This window comes from Oryzias latipes, chromosome 4, assembly GCF_053564925.1.
Source record: "Oryzias latipes strain Hd-rR chromosome 4, Olatipes_Hd-rR_3.1".
Classification (NCBI taxonomy): Eukaryota; Metazoa; Chordata; class Actinopteri; order Beloniformes; family Adrianichthyidae; genus Oryzias; species Oryzias latipes.
In genome coordinates, this window is record NC_136240.1 from 35,148,600 (window position 1) to 35,169,095 (window position 20,496).

Genomic DNA, 20,496 nt, shown 5'->3' on the forward strand with positions numbered 1-20,496 from the left:
AAGAACAAAATGAAAACACCAAAAAAATAACATAAATGCAAATAAATACGCTAAAGTAAATAAGCGAGGTAACCACAGGGATCCCACTCACTTGAACACAGAGCTAAATGGTCGTCAAATCATTTGTAAGTCGGACAGCGTGAAGAGCTAAAAGCAATATGGGCCTCTGCCGTCGGTATTGACCCAAACCCCCAGAGATGAGCCTGGGCTAATGAGCGAGACGCAAATGCTGGCTCCCCACCCGCCCACTAGGCCAGCCAGGCCGCCGGCTTTCCCTGTTAAAACCTTCAGACGTTTCAACAAGGGGGCTATGGTAAGTGCAGAGGCCGTTATTCTTCTTTGTCGTCTCTCTGCTCCCTAATATTTCTCCTCAAAGAGAGAACAGACACGGCCGAGGCGTGTTCGTCAGGAAATGACGGAGCTCACGACCACATCAAATTTATCGTCCTTTGCCTGGCTGCCAACCAAAATCCAGGGACGATCCTCAAACAATAGGTGTGTACTATGTATATGTACGTTGGAGTATGGCTAACAGTAATGCAAATGTCTTATGCAGAAATATTTCTATACCTACCGTAAGTACTTCCCAACCACAGCATACTACAGAATTACAGTGTTCCTTTGATAAGTCACGGTTCACCTTTTGCAACCTCGCTGTTTTGAGGATTTGTTTTAGTGCAATTTAGCGCGTTTTTTTGTTCTTTTTAAGCAACGTAACATGTTCTGCCACCTGATTGGCTCGTGACCTTGTCAATCAATCTACTCTGTCTTTGGGCGGAGTGCCATCGGCTTGCTGAGGCGAGCAGAATTTTGGGTTCATTCTAGAACACTGGACTTTTTTTTCTATCAAGGTTTGAACAGAGAAAAGTGTAGAAAGTGTGTAGTGAGGAGTTTTAGGCGGCTTCACCTATTGCAGGTTATCTATACAACACAACCCCCTCGATAAATGAGGGAACACCACATCTCCTTTAGGTATCAACAGATGACATTTTCAGTGATACCAAATGTAAAGGTAGGTAATTACAGTTTTTGATGGATTTAAAACAAATTTTGACAAACAACATTTTGCTTTTCCTCCGGTAGTCAGATAAACAACGACAAAGCTGTACTGAAGCAGTACGGTGTGTTTTAGGGCTTCACCGTTGGATCATCTGAGCTGTAGTGGCTAAAACAGAACTGTTTTAGCAGAATAAAATAACTTATTTTTTCCCAAAAGGTTGAAATCCCTCATTAGGTTTGACCAAAACAGAATAATTTCAAGTTCCTGCAAATCCATCTAGGACACGAGAAGGTAACACAAAAAGCATATCGCCGTGTGGCTAAAGCTCATTTGTTATGATGGACCCTTCCTGCACAGGACACATGTGACAATGTACAGATTAAAAAAAGGCCAAGTCAACATGGATTTTCCAAAACAAATACAGCCACAAGGAAAACGTTAGCCGGGCTTTGACACAACAACGTGCACCCGGGCAGCTTCGCCATGCGGCATTGGTAACCCGTCCCAAACCATTAGCATGGGAACACATATGCCGTCAAAGAAGGGTGAAACAAAAGGGGTCAGAGGTTTCTCATGGTCCTGTATGAGGGCGGGCTCTGATCAGCTCCACTGTGTGCAGAGTGAATGGTTGGGAAGAGCAGCCCTGGGACGGAGAGGTCAGCGGCACTCCATGATGTGAGCTTTAATGTCCACAAATAGAGACCCGGGACTTTGACATCTTAATTAGCTTTAACATCTTACTTGCTGCTTCTGACAGACAGCGAGGATGATGGAAAATTATGTTATTGAGAAAAGCATTTTCAAAATAAATCGACTTTAACCTGAGTTTTTCTCATTTATGGGACTTTTGTTATAGTAACTTGGTGTTTTGTGGATCTTACAGAATCATCCGAAGCAGACGCCGGCCATCCCTCCCACTGCTGATGCCGAACTGGGATGTTGGTCAAGTCGGAAATGTTCCTCTTCACCTGGAAACAGAAAAAGACAGTTTAGTTTAACTTGCTTGTAGTCTAAATTGGAGGCTACTGCAATAAAACTTTGTCCTTTATTGAAAAATACAAACTCGGAGCAGGAAGTTGGCTTGTATTCAAACCTTAGGAGCATAAAGCAAACCTAGAAATATTCTCTGTTTCTTCACAAATTCTTCTTGGTTTGAAACCAACAAATCCTGATTGGTCTGAAGGTTGTGGACTCTGATAAATACTCGTAATCTGCAAACTATTTGACACTTTCAGGGGTTGAAAATCTTTAACTTATCTTTGCTCTCCATCTTTCCAAGCTTTTCTCAAAGTCAGCACAATCGAGAATTTAAAAAAAAAAAAAGAGTTACATCCCAGCACTTTAAGAACATAAATCTATTTAGGAAAATGAAACAATTCTTAGAATTAGTGTAAATTCTTTATCTCTATACTCTTGACAATAGAACATTTTGATTTAAGTACGATTTTGTTTTAAATGGTACTAAGATAGTATTCTCATTTTGTTCATGTCTTGTTCTAAAATGGGTCATTTCCACTAGTTTTTTGTCACTGTAACTAAATACAAATAAATAAGTACACTAAAAACTGAAAAAAGAAAACATTTGCTGAGAACAAGCAAATGAAAAAATACTTATAATTGGGCTGTTTAATTCTATCCAAAAGTTTCCTTTTTTAGCTTATTTGTCCCTTTCTGAATGCTCGTGTGGGACTCCTTGTTTCTAGATTTTGATTTCTTACCATCAGATTTTTTTGTTGACTTCTGCATGGACAGATCATTTTACTACTTTCTAGGGATTTTCTTAAGATCAGTGTTCTTTTCCTACTTTTAGGCTACCTCCTTCTGCAGTATACGTACTAATGAAAAGTCTAAATACTATGATTCTGATAAATGTGACGCCTAACTGAACATCATTCTTTGCAGGATCATAACGTGATTGTGGGGAAGCTCAGTTCCAAATAACAAACACACTTCACAAACTTGTCAGAAGTGTTATCGGTTGTTGCATCAATAGATTTGATCAGATTTCCTCGTATCAAAACAGGGGAGGAAAAATCTGAACAGAAAATAAAGGAGGACACGAGTCAAAAGAAGAGGAGGAGAAAAGAAAAGAGGAAAGAAAACCCAGGCAGCGTTATTAGCATTCCTCGGATGCCACAGCTAATTCCCAGCGACAACAGCCCAACGCTCTGAAATGAACAGTATTTCTCTTCTCCCATTCATGCACGGACGCTGTATCTGCATCATTTAATAACATTCCTGGCTTTTAAACAGTTAGCAGACAGCAGCGCCCGTCCCACTTAACGCGGCGTTACACCCTCCAGCGGGTTGTTGGTTTAGAGCCCCAACGCCAGCCTGATGTGCGCCAGTCAGAGCTGATCAAAGCCGTGTTGGTGTCTGAGCAGCGCTGACGGCGGATAATGGGGCGTTTGTTCGGCAGAATTCGGCCGTTCAGGCCCGCGGGGCTGGACATTGATGCTAAAACAACTATTGCCCAGCACAGAGTCCTCCATACACGGTGTAAATCCCGTCTTTGTAAAACGCCATGAGGTGTTCTGGCTCCTTGAGCGTGCTCATGGCTGCTGGTCAGAGAGGTGGAAACTTAAAGGACACTACTGACAGATTCAAACTCAGAGGAAAAGCAGCAGAAGCCCAAAAGCAATATTATCGGTTCAGTCCATGATTTATGGCTGGATCTCACTGCTCAAACACCGGATCAATAGGATCGGGATTCACACATTCACTTCAATTCAATTGATCCAATTTCCATTCAAGACAATTTTGTTTTTTTGCATATTTGGTCATTTCAACTTCTATCAATAACATTAAAACATTTTAAAACATTTAAACATTAAAACATTTTTTGCCTAAAAACACAAGAAATCACCATAGATTAAAATAGATTAAAGGATTTCATGAATCAATATTGCATTTTCTGAAGATTAATCTGATTAAATACTAATCACATTTTTAACCTTTTAAAATATTATGACTCTTAAAAAAAAAAAGTTCAAAGAGTTGACAAATTTCTCAAAGGAATTATAAAATTTGGCGACCTTCTCAAACAAAACCATTCTGGTTTAAATATAAGGAGAGACAAAATGAGTACACGGGCGGGCGGGCGAGCGCTGATGAATGAGTGGCACAGTCCACCTATTGTCTCTCTGCAGCCTAAATCCCACAGCACACTGCTTGGTTTCTTTCCTTATGAAGAGAAGTTATGGGCAGGATAGCAGGCCGAGGTCAAAGCGGGTGGCCAGTGTTATTACAGAGTGTAATATCTATGTTTGACCAGCCAGGCTACAGGGATTTGACTGACCAGCTGGCCGGCCGCTGAATAGAGGGGAAAAGGGAGGAAGAGGAGAGGCATAAACACTAGTAATGAAGAGGCTGCAGTCAGAGGTTAAAGCGGCATCAGAGAAACAACAAACTAACGCCCACCATGAAGAGTGAAGGTGAGGAGGGAGGAGAGGGGAGATCCTCGCTGAAAGACACCTGGCAGACGACAATATCGCCTAAGAAAACAGTTCAACAGCAGCTCTTTCTGCCTCAAATGACAAAACCACAACCTGCATGCAAACTGAAGACACGCATGAGCATCTGACGAGGCAGAGGACCGATCTAAAATGTCAATAAAAACCACAAAAGCAACGCCACATTGACTTTAACCCTCTACAAGTAGCACATCTTTTCCCTTTTTTGTTGCATCCATCATATTGGAGACAATATTGTCCAATGCTGCCCCCTGTCTACCACTGCAGCCATCATCACACGCATGCAACAAACTACATGACACCATGAAGGTCAGATTTTACTTTAAATTGGAACAAATGTACAAAGTTTTCCCTAAACTAGGAGGAGTTCTTTAAAAAGACAATTGAGGCTCATGACAAACATCGTTCAGCCACAAAGAAATGTCAACGAGGAGCCGTCACAGGGCAGAGGATCAGTCATCAGTTGAGCAGTGAATTTTGGAATTTAAATGTAGGAATCAGCTAAACGCAACATTAAGGAGGCTGGCTTTGCTGCCAATAATAACCCTGACTGATCCAGAGGACGGGGAGGCCGATCTGCCTGTAATCCCCAGCTGGAAGCGAATCACAGGGCAGGAGAGGTGTCCCGTTAACAGTCACAGGCCTCCGTCTCCCTCTTTCTTCAGCTCTTAGACACCAGATGCCATTCTTTCTTTAGCTTCTCCACCCAACCTTCCACTTCTCAGTTCTGTGTGCCCTGTCTGCATTTGCTTCATATAGGTCTCCCCAGCTGCGTAGCAGGTCTGGGCCCCAGGCCCAGCACTGGGGGGGTGGAATAGACGAGGGAAATCCCCAGGACAACTAGTCTGGTCACGGACAACCCAAAGACCAAGCAGCCATCCCTATTCTACCCTCTACTTCCCTGGCAAACATTTACTCTCCAGCTTAGCTCAGAAGCTAGCCAGCAACTTACCCCCACACTCTTGTCTGGCAGTTCCAATGAAAGTCTACCCTAGCCCTGGGTTGAGATGGAGAGACGGTAAAAGAAGGAGTGGAAAAGGAGGGGGGGTGAGGCCACGGAGAGCCAGAAAGGCAAAGCCAGCGTCTACGGCACAAACGAACAAAAAGACCAGAGTCTTTCCCCATTGATATGCACAAACGGGGCTCATTGGCTGGTCTCCGGCTAAGACAAAAGCAGGAATGGTGAGAGAGGTAGTCTGCAGTGGAGTCCATATGTGCGAGTGGACACAGTATGAGCAGAAAAGAGACTGAATATGGGGTTACTTCTGTGTTTCAGTCTCCTTTTATAATGAGGAGGAGAAAAACGTGGCAGAAAAGCTCAAAGGGAATCTGGATGAGCAGGTAAACCCAGGCTGTCACTGTGATAACCATTTTGGCACCTGTAGCTAAAATTCTAGTTTTTTCAAACCGCCCTTCCACGCTGTAAACATTTGATATATGTAGGTTAAATCCTACACCACAGGAGGCCTTGAGAAGTCTAAAGAAAAGCATGTGTAAGGAAAAAACAGCGACACGGAGGCCTGTTTAAGCCCACATTGTCCCGGCTCCGTCCCCTACAGCCTTTTACAACCCCCCCACCAGGCTGAGGAGGAGGCAAAGGAGTCTTAACTCCTTTTTCTGTGACCGCGGTACCCCCTCCCACACCGCAGGAGCACCTCCCCAGTGTTTGTAATCCCAGCAGAAACACTTAAGGTTCACAGTGGGTGCTCATCAAAACCATCTGCCTGAGCACAGAGGGAGAGGAGGGAAAAAGAGGGATGGCAGAGAGAAGGAGAGAGCGAAAGAGGAGAAGTGAATGTGAGGAAAAGCTCCAGATCAGACGCTGCTTCCACTAATCTGTTCAATTAGCACCATTACAGGCCCTGCAAGGAGCCCGATGATCACTGAGGGGACTGACCCACACCGGGCTGCAGGACTGAAGCTCAAAGATTTGCCCTCATTTGTTTCTTGACATGTAGTATTTTGTCAACATGGAAAATATTTTTAAAAATGACACAACTGGAATTCAAGTTAATTAAATTGGCATTGAATCCTTTACTGAAGACACAAAGTCATCAAATCCTTTAACTTTCCTGTTAATGCAATGTTTTGTTTTTTTTATATTGTAAAATAAGATTTTTTTTTACTATCTTTAACAAAAGTTTATTATTAATTCATGGTTTTATGTGAAAAGGGTTTTTAAAAACTACATATTATTGTTGTTTGTTTGTTTTATTGAAAACTGAATCAATATTGGATTAAAAGACGAATCTGAGCCTCTGGAAAAACTCAGATTCAGGGTAAAATCAATACAACCAAAATGTTCCATGACATGGAATATGTGAAAACATTTCCCTTTGATAAATTGGATGTGAGAAATTGAGACTGTTAAAAATCATTCTCTCTTTTTAGTGATCTCTTTTAGGAGCCTCAGTGGGTTGGGGAGGGGAGGGGGGGTGCTTTCTTCTCTTTTCTGTTTTACTTCTTAGTCAGACCTTACTTTGTATTTCTTTATGTATAAATACACATTTTTGGTCCATATCTATAAATGTCAATTCAACAATACTGTAACTGAATACTGTGGAGGAAAAGGCTGACAAATGAAGTTTGAAAAAATAACCTCAAAAAACAAAACCGTAAGGAAAAAGGGAGAAACCAAAAATGAAAAACTGTGTTTGACCTGACATTTTGTATTTTTTTGTAAAACAAATAATAAAGTGTGTTTTATTACGCAACTTCCCAACTGGTCTTTGGGAATAGTGCTTCTAAAATGCAGCAGCTGGCTGCATGTTGTGAATAATGAATAACAGCTACTCCGGTCTCTCCCTGTGAGGTGACGCCGTATGGAGCAGTAATGCCCGTTTGTCAGTGACGGTAGTTTAAGCTCACAGACATTCACCGAGCCTCTGAAATGCTCCTCCGTAATCAGACGGAAAAAGCTTTTTATTTTGATCAAAGATGAATATTTTATGGATTTTCCAAGCCGCTGTTTTCTTTCAGATGACAACGGTTTTGTCTGCTACTCAGGCAGTTCTAACAGCGGTCAGTCGTTTAGACGGTCTCTGGCTCAGCAGGCAAAGCAAACAAGAAGTTAAAAAGACAAAGTGGAAACGACGGCGACCACGGCGGCGATACGAGTAATTACGAAAATAAGACCGTTTCAGATGAATAATGAAACTGCGGTCTAAGTAGACCAGGAGAGTTTTGAAAATAGAAGGAAACAGATTGAAATGAGTCGATAATATCAGACAGGAGGCAGCTGGTGGGCTGTGGATCAGTGGTCTCCAACCAGGCCAAAGCCCGGTTTAATGTCAGATAACATTTTCACAGACCGCCTGCAAGAGGCTGAAGTGGGCGTCCGATTTTTTTTAGCTTCCAGTTTCCCGTCAGAAACGTTAAAGTTTACCATCGTCTGTAAAAATCTGCAGCCGCTTTAAACTTCATTGGATTTTGTGTAGGAACCATTAAAATGTGATGCAGATTTTCCCTAAAGTCATGACTGTCAAAGTAGAAACTTCAGCCTCACCAGACTTAATGGATAAAAGGGGAATTTAGAAACTGATATTTTCTAAATATGATAATGAACGTGATCAACTTTTTTAGCAGCATCCTCGTAACAGTAGACAGCCGGTCACTGATTATTACGCACCATTATTATGGTCTGTGGGAACAATTGTCACAATAAATCCATATTTAGAGTAAAGACTCCTGGTTTTGTCTGTTGAACACAGATTTCTGTCTTCTTCCGTTTCCACTCTGGATCTTTTCTGCCAAAATACATTTTCCAAATACGTTTGTTGTTGTTAACTTTGCTAGCTTAGGGGCTCCAAGTTCCATTTTGCGGTCGGTTTAGTCACTTTGTGAAAGTAGCGGATGGGTTTTCCACATGAGACCGACCGACTCGGCTGTGGTGGAGAGGATCCAGTAGTTTTTCAAAGCAAAACTTCCTTCAGAGTCTGATTATAAATAATAATTCTAAATGTAGCATGGCGTGTTTTGTTTTGTGCGGCCCGGTACCAACTGTCCCGTGGACCGGTACCACTGTTGTAGAGGATGCAGTGGAGTCTCTGCGCCGTACCTCCTGGATGGTTCTGGAGCCCGGGAAGTTGAGGCTGTAGTCTCTCTGAGCCTCGCGGTGGCTGATGATCAGCAGGAAGTTCTGATTTAACGACTCTTGAAGAGCACTAAAAAAAACAAAGAAGAAGAAGAAGATGACAATTACCCAGAGGAAATGGAAGCACATGGGATAGTGACAAAGGAAAAAACTGATCTGCATTTGCTATGTTGATTTCTAAAATAGTTATGTTTATTTTTACATGATAATTAAGTCATTCATCTTTGTTATGTGATTTATTGATACTTCAGGATTCTTAATTCTGTCTGATAGACGTTATGAACCGGATAATGATAAACCATGTAATAAAATGGTTACGGTAGAACGGGGGGGATTACAGAAGTTCTCTTCCTTCCACTTCCTTACAAGCAATATTTCATTTATGTTTAATTATCCTCAGTTTGACACGTCTTTGTATGAATGTATAACTGATGAATGTATTGTTTTTGTGTATTATTCTTACTTGATTGCTTGAAATAAACCATTTCAAAAAAAAAAAAAAAAAAAAATCAAATCAAAAACAGATGCAAAGGAAAGCAAACATTATCACGGAACACGACCGAGTCCAAGACGGGGCAGGATGAAACTTGTGGTGTGGTGGTAGCCTGGGGGCCCAGAGGGCGCTGGATGTCTCCTCAGAGAGCCAGTCACCCACTTAGCTGGTTGTGTCTTAACAAGCCTGGCCAGAGCGCCGCTCAGCTCTGCAGGAGCTCACAGCTACGACCGCCCGCCTTCTAACAGCAAGGAGTCCCCCAACCAGCAGGACCGCTAACTAAGCTACTGCAGAGTAAACAAGGACAACCTGGACATTTCACCTGCAGAGCCTGTGGTGGGAGGAGGCCGTTTTACTGTGGCACTAAAGGAGAAGCATTAACTGAACTCATCTATGGGATCTAATGAGATCTCAGGTGGGTGTTTAGCTGAAAATGGCATTCAGTGGTACATTTGTACTTGTATGACATTCAATTACAGAAAAACTGCAAATGTTTGGACTTCAAATAAAAATACAGCTATAGGCGTTTAGGAATAGAGCACATTATATAGTATATGGGGATTTAATTGTTAAGTATTTTGATGACACGTTTGGTAGAAAGTACTGTGCAATAAAAAAAAGACTAAAAACAAAAAAATGAATATTATAAAACTAAACAAAAATGACCCTTCAGCCAAAGGGAAGATAGAGAATGTGCTCACTAACTTGGTTTATTTAAAAAATAAATTCCTGCATAACGCTCCTATTTTTGTAAATCATTTAATTCCCCGCGCCTCCATCTGGACCGACGTCGGTTCTTCCCAGAGTTCTTTGCAGCATTTTCACAGACGCAGTTGAAATAAAGAGGCGGAGGAGGAATCAACTTTTCGAGGCTTCATTTACAAAAAGCTTGTGAGGTTAAGTAGCATTTTGAGCAAACCCAGGGTCTGTGAGAGCGAATAGCAGTGGGAGGCTTAGAGGCCGAAACAGGCACTTAATCAGGGCTCAGACACCAAGAAAGAGTTGAGAGGAAGAGAGGGATGAGGGAATTAATATGTAGCGCACATATTAATTATGCAATCACACCCTTAATCTGTGCAGATCTGGACGAGCTTATGTTAACAGAAGCTCAAATTTACTGTAATGACAGCATATTTACATTTACTAAAACTATGAAATCAATATGTAAATGTAATGTTTGTTGTAGCTAACTAGAGAAGATTGGAAATGTGTGGAGTGGGAAGGATGGCTGCATATGTAACAGGGGCTGAACAGAAGGCGCAGAGAGATTGGTGTGTGCTGGAGAACGAGGGGAGGAATGGAAGGCGCAGGGACACATAAATAAGGATCTCGCTAATATCGTGATTATGTTTGGACAGAGTCTCGAGCTGCTTCTGGCAGGCAGCTAGACTCCTAAATAGGCAGAGACGGAGGGTAAACTAAGTGTTACTCTGTCCTTCCAAGCAAAGAGAGAACATCTTAGGCGCCTTTGATGGCAGGAGGACAAAACATTTGGTGTGCGTGTACGGGGTTCTGTTCAAAATTGACTTTGAAGAAGGCAGATCCGCTGCTTTTGCTCCATGGTACAAATATAGCTGCTTAAAAAACACCCAGCAGAAAAACCAAATTGCCCTTCATAATGAGTCATTTGCCATCTGTCTGGAAGTGAGGGATGTTCCTATGAAAACAGAGGCAGCAGCCGCGGTGTTTTCCGGCCTCCTCGCAGCAGTGCAGGGTGGAAATGTCTGTGTGTTTGTCTCTGCCATCAGAGGTCTTCTTCCTCGCTCAACACACACAGACTGTGACATCTAGGTCGGCCCACAACATCTCTGGAGGCACCTGACATGGCATGAGGGCGGCGGGAGGGAAATGTCATTTAACTTTATGGACACCCGAGCTGGAGCGCTCTGCAGCCAGGAAAGAGCAGGCAAAGCAGATTGGTTTCATTCGGAGGTAAGCCCGCCGCCTAAGCTGCCCGTCCCCCCGGCACAGAGCAGACGCCAGACCTTATTAAAGTAGAACTGCTTGACACAGGGATGAGCACACACACACACAAAGTGACATGTGACGGGGAAAATACAAATACCCATATATGCCACAGCACACAGTCCTATAACCAGCATCCCTAACCTTCCCCTCAAACATCCTGAGGATGTCAGCGGCTCCAGAAACGACTCGTCCGAAAGCGAAACTCCACACCGTCTTCTTACCTTCTCCACATTTTACATCCACAACAGAGCAGAAGAAGGCGGAAGGGCTCGGCCTCCGCTCTGTTCTGATCGGCCATGTTGCCCATGAGCTCCTTAGCAATCTAACTGGATGGTTCTAAGTTGACCAGCTTCCACAGCCAACACAAAAGATGAAGCTCTGGACAAAGACGAGAACATGCAAACCACCTAATGAATCATTTCTTCAATTTAAAACTTCAGAGAGTTCAAATTAAAATAACCTTTCATGGGCAAACACTCTTGCCGGGAGCCGGAGAGGAGAATAAACACGAAGGGCTCCATTAAAATATTCATCGGGCTTTCATCATTTATGCAGGAGATAAGCTCCTCCTCAGCAGTCTCTTGTGTTCACAGGCGCTCATCAGCACGGCCTTCTCTGGACAGGCTTTTTCACCGACGGCACACTACAGAACGGAAGGAGCTTCTCCCATAATCAGCCAGACGTCGTCTGGATCAACCTTCTTTAAGTCCAGTGGCCCCGGAGAACAGAATCCTGCCAGAACAACAGCTGGATAGACGGGGAGTCTTCAGACATACCTGGGACAGAGAACAGCTCAGAGGGAAAAATCTTCCAAAGCCTCCAGATTTATTTCTAATCAAACAAGACAACCAGGAGGAGTTTGCTCAGCGCGACCATAATGACAGAGCAGCACTATTTAATCAGCGGGTTTGTTTAAGGTGTGTGTGCACCACATGAGCCAAGCTCTACAAAGCAATTGCCAGAGTTATTACCATTTATGGCACATTTGCATTTTTACTTAGCAACAATCTGAAGCAAATAACGGACTGGGATTTGGGGCAACGACTGACCTTTTCAACTCCACAACTAAGGCGCTAATTTAGCTCTGGAAAAGCTCTGAAGCAAAACACGAACCAACTATTTAGAATCTTTTGCAGCTACTTTAGCATCCACAGCCCAGCTTAACACCGATTGTTTGACTTATTCAAAAGTAACTGCAGCCATTCCCTCATGTGGAATAAATCTGTATTCGTTCTAAATCTGTTTTAATACCAAAATATACCAAAAAAAACAAAATCGATGTAAAGAATAAATGGAAAAAGTTATTTTTCAATGTGATCTAAAAACATCCCATTTAGACTACAACCAAAGAGATTTAGAAAATTAAATTTAGACAACATACTTAAAGGGCAATTAATTATTTAAAAAAAAACACAATTTTAAAACTAAAAATAAGCACAAATGAAAAAGAAATCATAGCTGGCTTTTTGAGGAGATATTATTTGGAAATAATGGGACTTAACTATTTACAAGTGAAATAAATCAGAAGTGGTCACATTTAAATGTGATTGTATTTATGCTAATTAGATGATAATCTCATGCAGGCATGCAGATAGAGGAGCCACGAGGATTAGATCATATGAGCGCATGAAAATAAAACAGATCTTTGATTTTATGAACACCTGTTTACTGACGCTGTCAATAGAAATACTAAATCTGTCATAGAGTTGTTGCAATGCGAAAAAACAAATGTGCTTTGGTGTATTAATATAAAAATAGAAACCTTTTTTAAATGTGTGCAGCTATGACGGCAGCCGAACATCCGATGAAGGTTCGAACCCCCTGTTGGAGCCGCCGTCTGCAACAAATTTGCAGGTTCTGCAGATGAATTGTGTGTTTCTGTTGGGTGTGACTGCGGTTTATTTTTATCACAAGCTAACAGCTTGTTTGGTCTCACAGCAGGAGGCTGCTCCCCCTAAATTCTGCGACCTGTCACCTATCATCTCCCATTATGACAACAGGGTCACGCACCAACACACAACTGCACGAGCGCACACACAGAGGACCACCCATTTCCTCCAGCCCCAACTGTCCAGCACTGAAAATAGCCGACACCGAATAATGAGCTCCCGACACCCAAAATGATATCGATGACACTTGGAGGAAAGGCAACGGCGCTGCTAAAAAGACGCGGCGGTTCGTATGAGGGTGAGAAGATGAGGAGGGAGCGGGGGAGGGGGGCGGAGGGAGATGAGGGCCATTAGCTGCCAACACAATATAACTAGCACTTAGCCTAACTAGCACGCAAAGAGGCACACTGCCAAATGACTTATTTTACAAGTGTTTGGCTGACATGACAATGCTTGTTTGCTTGGGAGCTACTGTGCCGCCGCGCTTTTTGGTTGGTTTTTTTGGCTGCACAGAGAACAAGTGACCATATATGTTTGACGGTTTTAAGGGTTTTCTGCTCAAGAACCCAACATTTTTATTTAAGGAGCTTAACTCCTGCATAAATGATTGATTTGTTATGATCTTATTTTTTAGTGATTTTATGTTAAGCACTTTGGTTGCCTCTGCTTTTATAAGTGCTTCACAAATAATAAATTGATTGGTTGATTGAACATTTAGACCAAATTTGATTTTTTTAATTTATTTTTATTAGTTTTGGTTACATGTAAAAGAAACACACAAACCACAAAAACAATAACAATCAAAAACAAGGGTCAATTCTAGTTGCTTCTTGTGTCTATTTGTTGTAAAGTGTCTATTTTTTCCCCCCATTTTCGGTGTAATGGTGCCTCTTGCAGTCTCAGCCTGAATGTTATTTTTTCCGTTGAATAGATGTCGTTAATTGTTGAAGTCCATTGCTCCTTTGATGGGATCGACTTAGTGCCCCAGTTCCTGGTCAGTGATTTTTTAGCAGCTAGTGACATAACTTTATATAAGTATTTGTCACTTTGGTGGACAGAGTTTCCTGAGAACATGTCCAAATAAAACAGTTGTGGTTCCGGAGGAATTGTATATCCCAGCATCTCGCCCGTTATCTCACACACCATCTTCCAAAATCCTGTTACATTTGAACACTTCCTAAATACATGAGAATGGTCTACATTTATTTCTCCACATCCGCGCCAACAGCTCTGATTTGTTTTTAACTGTTTGTTCTTCAGATTCGGTATTATGAAAATTCTTATAAGGTTCTTCAGGTGAACTCTCTCCATGTTCGTGATCCAGTGGAGGTATTGTGGTGTCTCCACATGTCCAACCAATCCTGCTCAGTTATCTTTGTTTAATTCTTTTTCCCAGTTACATTTAACTTTTAAAGTTGTGTTTTTGTCATACTCCATTGGAGACTTATATAGTGTACTGATCACTTTAGTATTGCTGTCTCTGTATGCCTTTATTATTGTTTAATGATCCCACACTCATCCACAGACGAGGCACTTTTTATTTAAGTCTTATAATATTTTCTCATTTGTAAATATCTAAAATAAATCCAGATTTTCAAGCTGAAATTGCTTAGCCATGTTCTCAAAACTCTCCAGCTGTGCATCCTTTTTTAAAAGTTGGGTCATATTCAGCTGGTTTAAATTGCCCATCATATGCTACCATTTTAATTATTTTGCACCATTTAAGATTTTGTATTTTTGTAGCATTTGACCCATACAGTTGGTGTATGTTTTATTATGGGATCTAGATGCATTTTCTTTGTTTCATATAGTTCTTTATCTCCAATAATGTTTTGAATGGGTTCTTGTAAAGTTTTATATTCTATATTTTTCTGTATACTGGGGATTACACCAGCAGTATCAGTATCATAGTTGTGAGGCGATACTGTCTTCTCTCAGCTTTGGAAGTGCCATACCTCCTTTATTCTTTTGAAGTTGGAGGCTGACGTATTTTATTCTGGATCTTTTATTGTCTCATATGAATCTGGTTATTGTTTTGTCCCACGTTGTAAATGGCGTGTTAGAGACCTGTGTTAGTAGAGCTTGAAAGAGAAATAGAAACCGGGGCGAAATGTTCATTTTTACTATTTCAATTCTAGAGCTGAGATCTAGTGGCAGTGTTGACCATTTTTCTTTTTGGATCTTTTCTTGTACTGCAGAATATTTTTTACTGTTTATATTTTGAAAATCTAATGTTATTTCCACGCCTAAATATTTAATACTTTTCATATTCCAGTTGAATTTAAAGTTGTTTGTAATACATTCAGAGGGAACGTAATTGAATTTTAAAATTTGAGTTTTGAGAATTTTCATTTTATATCCTGATAAATGTTCAAATGTTTGCAACACTTCCATAAAATGAGGAAATGATGTTTCTGATTGTTCGAGGTACGCTATTAAATCATCAGCAAACAAAACTATTTTGTGTTCTACTATTAATTCATACCGTATCTTTACTTTTATACTACTATAATGCATAAATAAAACAAATATGAAAAGTAACTGCCAAAATTCACTCAAACATTCCTGCTGCTGCTGATTTAACCCTTCAGCTCCAGTGTTGACATTCTTTCCACTGCTGTAAGTCTTCAACCGTTTCCACAGTTCAAGTTCTTCCAGCGGACTCTGAAGTCCAGAGAAGCAGCTCTGCGCTGATATGCAGCGCTTGACGTTGGTCAAGTGTTTACGCAGAATCGGCGGATTCACGATGATCACGTCAACAGTCAAAGAGAGCGTGTTATTTATGTGTCGCCGGCAACATCTCTGGTGTTAAAGAGTCATTGTAGCCTTGGTGAAGAAAAAACAGACTCTATAACCATGAAAGTATCTTTTAAACCCAAATCATGGATGCACATTGGCATTCATTTTTCCTTGTTTAATTAAAGCCACGCTGATGTGAGCTCATAATCCATATTAAGAAAACGCTTTTTAAACTTACATTCCCTTCAGCAGTTTATGACTGGATCCTGCAGCGATTGTTCACCGACCAACAGAAAAGGTTACCAATTTGGTTTTACAGGATGGAACAGTCAATGTTGTGACTTTAGGGAGCTCTCTCCGGGTCTGGGCTGTGACTAAAATGCCACACTGTGATGCCATTTGGCTGAAAGCCACGGATAAATGCAGCTCCGGACGTCATGCATAATTTCTAAAGTGCAGAATGTGAATCAAGCTTCAGCCAGCAACAATGTTATGCTGAAAATCTCAAATAATAATAGAATCAATTATTTACAAAACAAATGAGAGCTTTGGCAGCAGATGCTCCTGAAAATGTCACAGTGGGTTTGAGGAAATGAATGTGCGTCAGCAGGTGAGAGCTTTCTTCATAAAACAATAACGGTGCCTTTTGCTATTCCTGGACATAGGGCTCCACCTGGTGTTTACCTGTAGGTACTGCATGTGTGTCTCATCTGTCTGGAAGGAGATTCTGATACTTTATTTATCCCTCAATGGGGAAATTCTTCTCCGCATTTGACCCATCCCCTGGGGGAGCGGTGAGCTGCAGCTGAACTGCGCTCGGGAGGCGGTAGCGTTAAGGGTCTTGCCTAAGGACCCTCACTGAGTGATGTTAACTGCTCGCCATTCATTCAGGGGTTTAAATGTTTAGGGAATCTTTATAGAAAGTATCACTTTTTTAATAACATTTTTTGAGATTTGCTACATCTGGTTTTATTGGTTTCTTGAACAATGTCACAAAATGAAATTTCAATAAAAGTACATCAACGTAACTTTTTTAGGTTAGCTTGAGATTTGGTAAAAGTAGCAGTTCTTGTTGTTGTAGGGATTCCAGGAGAAAGATGAAGCAACAACAACAAGGCTCTTCTAACATTTGCAGAGGTGAGTTAATAAGCAGCAGAATGAGTACCTGTTTTTGCTCGTGCTGGCAGTAGGTGCGATGTCTGGGGTCAGGACATAAAGGCTGTTGTTCTTAGGCAGGTGTAAACTTTTCAGCACCGTCTGAGAATCCACCAAAAAAAAAAAACATAGATAAGACAAAACAAAAAAACTCTAAAAACAGGTCTAATTTTTCACTGTAGTGAAATATGCTCCTGAAAAACAAGTCAGTTCTAAACACATTGTTCTGAAAATTGTTTTAATGGTATAATAGGAAGAGTCCGTTCTGTGGCCTAAAAAAATTGTGATTGAATCAAAAAAATGTCTCTTAAAAATGTGTTCTTTTGCAGAATCGGATGACTCCTTTATGGGATAATAAATAAACTATTTATATGGAGAAGGGGAATTTTTCTCCAAACAAAATACTGGTAATTGACTCACACTATCGGACACGTCGCCGCTTTTCCATCCCTTCAGCTGCATTTTGGACACCGGGACTCCGAGCTCTGACTCCAGGATTTGTTTGATTTCTCCTGTTGATGAGACAAAAGCCACGACCGTTATGGAGGACCCACTCCAATGAAAAAGGTTTTGGGCATTTTTTCGTGGCGTTTCTCCCACAACGGACAACAAAAATAAAAGAATTTGAGATTAAAACTGTTTGAGAGTTTCTCTGATTCGAGTTGTGACGGATCAGGAGCAGATTTTCAAACAGCTCGTATTTAAGACGCAGCACCTGAAGTGGGCGGGGCCATAAATCCCCCTGCCCTGCTCCAATTCTGATGCATCCACTTGGTCTGACCTGGCTCCCGTCTCACAACGGTTGGAAAGCTCCAACATTGCTCGCCATTTTTGTAGTGTTAGCTTGGGGTTGTGAGGGGGTGTAAACAAAGGAATGCTGGGATATACTCCTGCCCCCACAGTCCCGCCCACAACTCGAATGTGACCAATGTGTTTTGTTTGACTTTCCAGCACAGAAAACATGTCGTTAAAACCCCAAAAACCTCAGAGAGTAGCTCACCGACTGTGCTGCCCTCCTCGAGCACCAGCTCCACACAGCGCTGCCTGTACTCCACCTTAAAGTTGAGCATCCGCGGCTGGCGCTCGACGATGTGTCTGGAGGAGGTGTTGACGGGGCAGTACGCTAAAGCGGAGGACGACGGGGGGGAGGAGGACGAGGACGATGAAGATGGAGGGGGAACAGCGCCTCCGGCTGCTGCGTCGGCTGCTTCTGAGCGGCTCGGAGGTCCAAACACTGTGGCCTGGCTCGCCTCACTGGAATATTTGCTGTAAAAACAGGAAAATCAAAAAGGTTGCAGATGTTGGGAACCATTGCTGGCAGAATTCAACAACATTTTTAGATATAATATATCCAGGAAAGGACAGCAGTTCTCATTTTCATGGATGTTCTGGATAAGAGACAACAAAAGACAACTTTACATTTATATTTCATAAAACCATAACTGCAATGACCAATAACTTGACTGTAAATGAATAAATATTTCAAACAATCAGAAACCAGGAATTTCATAAACTGAAAAATTGTCCTGAGACAAACCGGGTCCTGTGTCCACAGACTGACCTAGAGTGTACATTTGGCTTAAACTTTTCTATCTGGTAACAAATATTTCCTCCACCGAACACTCCCAGCCTCTAAGCTTTACCAGCATATTTGTTTTTATTACAATCAGGGTTGTGGCATTAAAACAGTCATGAGCAGCACTTCCTTAAACAAGCAACGTTGACTATTGGATCCTTTTTGACGCTTATAATCCCCCTGGATTCGGAGGACAAGAGGGTGAAAGTGATGCTTCTAGGTGGGCTCGGATTCTGTTCCGGTATCGGTCAGCTAACTGAACGGTGTCAGCCGCTCCACACCAGCGCCAGCCGCCTGGTAAATGTGATGGCTGCTGGTAACATCGCCAGGCAGCTTCAATTCCCAGCAATCTGAAAAAAGAGCAGCAATGGCAAAAAGCTCTCTGCGGGGCCCGAGTCTCCAGTTTGACTGATCGGTTCTTCCTATTGGCGAGTGTTCGGTTGACTTGAAGAACCCAAACTTAAATGAAGCTTTCCAATTTGACAAGTTTGACCAGAAAGTTACAGACATGATTAATGACGTGTCAGGAGAAACTTTCAAGAAAAGTAGGAAGAAGATATAAAAAAGCAATAACCGGATATGACTGTTTGAATTTTGGAAAAGGGCTGTTTTCTTTCTTGTCATGTATGACTTGGAGAGATCATGGTTCGGCATACACGTGTACCGCAGACCCACCCCACCCCCATCATTTAAATCAATGGTTCGTTCACAAAGGCGTCATTTAAACCCGTCTGTGTTTAAATGTGCGTCAAAGTTGCTGCTTGAGGTTTATCCAGAAGTGTGTCAACCTGTAGCTCCCCCGCCATGTGTGGGAGGAGCTTCCGTCAAAGCTTTTCCTGACCTCATGACGGAGAACGCGGAGGATGAGAGATCCGGTTTATTTATTTTGAGGAACTGTGCAGAAATGTCTATGGAATCCTTCAGGAATAAGTCTTTCCCGCCGAGGAGCAGCGACTGCCCTGTTCTGTGGCAGAAGAAAACCGCTGCTCCGTCTGGACCCAGTGGGAGGGGCTTCATAGCAGCGGGGACTCAGCGAAAGCATAAAAACTGATTGTCTCTTTTTTATTTACTTATTTTTTTCCACCCAAGATGCAATGCCTCAAAATAAGTTTGTTGATTTGGGCATCTTTTTTTTAAAGGAATATCTTGAGTTCAAAGTTCTTTGTTTTCATAAATAGGCCTCAATAAGCAAATATGTTGATGTCATAACACATTTGTGTCTGTGTGCTTTATTTCATCTGTTTTGGAGCTGTAAAAATAAGTTGTAGACTTTTATTTTGTAGCTTTTTTCCACTGTTTTGCTGTGAAGCCTCACTTCAGAACAGAGCAGGACGCCCTCGTCCATCTTTATATGAAGTCCTTTTTATGATAAAAATACAAACTCAAGGATGATTTCTGATATTTAGACACTACCAGGGTAGAGAACACCTTTGTCCAGGTGATCTTACCTTTGTAGGATTCCATTCTCCTGGGGTATGACTCCATTGATGGCAGCCTGTAATAAAAACAGACGTAAACAAAGCAGATTTGATATTCTGTGTTTGTGTTTGTCTGACAGTTCAGAAAAAGAGTAAGACTAACTACATCACATTTTCAAATAAAACATTCAAAAATTACAAACTGCAATATGTAAACCTGGGGGTCGCCGCTTATCTCACAATCTGATGACAGACACAGAAGTCGGCTGCTAAAGTAGAAGCTGAAGAATGTCAGGGTTTACTTATTCAATTTGTCCCTGTCATGACTCATAAACCTCCATTTAGGTTCACTCATTCTGTCCTGATTGTGGGTCGGATGGAGGAAAAGTGTGTGTTTGTGCTTGTTCAAAAACAGCAGCTGCAGCTACCATCACAACAGAGAACTGAACGTACGACCAGCATCAGCTTTTGTTCACAGGAACAAGAGCCTGGATCCCTCCTGAACAGCACGCAGCCTAAAGGTTGCTGCTCTGAGCCAGAGCGACTGAACACGCCCTGCTTTTGTGCTACATAATGATAACATATGGACAAAAAGCTTCCATTACAAACATCAACAGACAAAAGGTTCCTGATGGGAGTTTCTAAGATATTTTCTAAACAAAGCAACAAAACATTTAAAGCTAAAACTGTCT

At 41.7% G+C, this 20,496-nt stretch overlaps 1 protein-coding gene and 1 long non-coding RNA gene across 2 annotated transcripts in view; one reads left to right on the forward strand and one right to left on the reverse strand.

Moving 5' to 3' along the window:
• The window catches only part of faf1 (Fas (TNFRSF6) associated factor 1), a 60,555-nt gene that overhangs the window by 36,357 nt on the left and 3,702 nt on the right, over positions 1-20,496 (reverse strand). Inside the window, exons 3-8 of the mRNA XM_004068368.5 lie at positions 19,835-19,881; positions 17,811-18,076; positions 17,231-17,322; positions 16,821-16,912; positions 8,531-8,636; positions 1,882-1,968 (exon numbers count right to left, since the gene is read on the reverse strand). Coding sequence (XP_004068416.1) covers positions 1,882-1,968; positions 8,531-8,636; positions 16,821-16,912; positions 17,231-17,322; positions 17,811-18,076; positions 19,835-19,881 — 690 coding nt within the window. The remainder of the gene's footprint in view (positions 1-1,881; positions 1,969-8,530; positions 8,637-16,820; positions 16,913-17,230; positions 17,323-17,810; positions 18,077-19,834; positions 19,882-20,496) is intronic.
• On the forward strand, positions 13,088-17,277 carry LOC144991967 (uncharacterized). Its single transcript, XR_013655664.1, has 3 exons — positions 13,088-13,214; positions 16,737-16,792; positions 17,140-17,277. It is a non-coding gene; the product is annotated as an uncharacterized LOC144991967 (long non-coding RNA).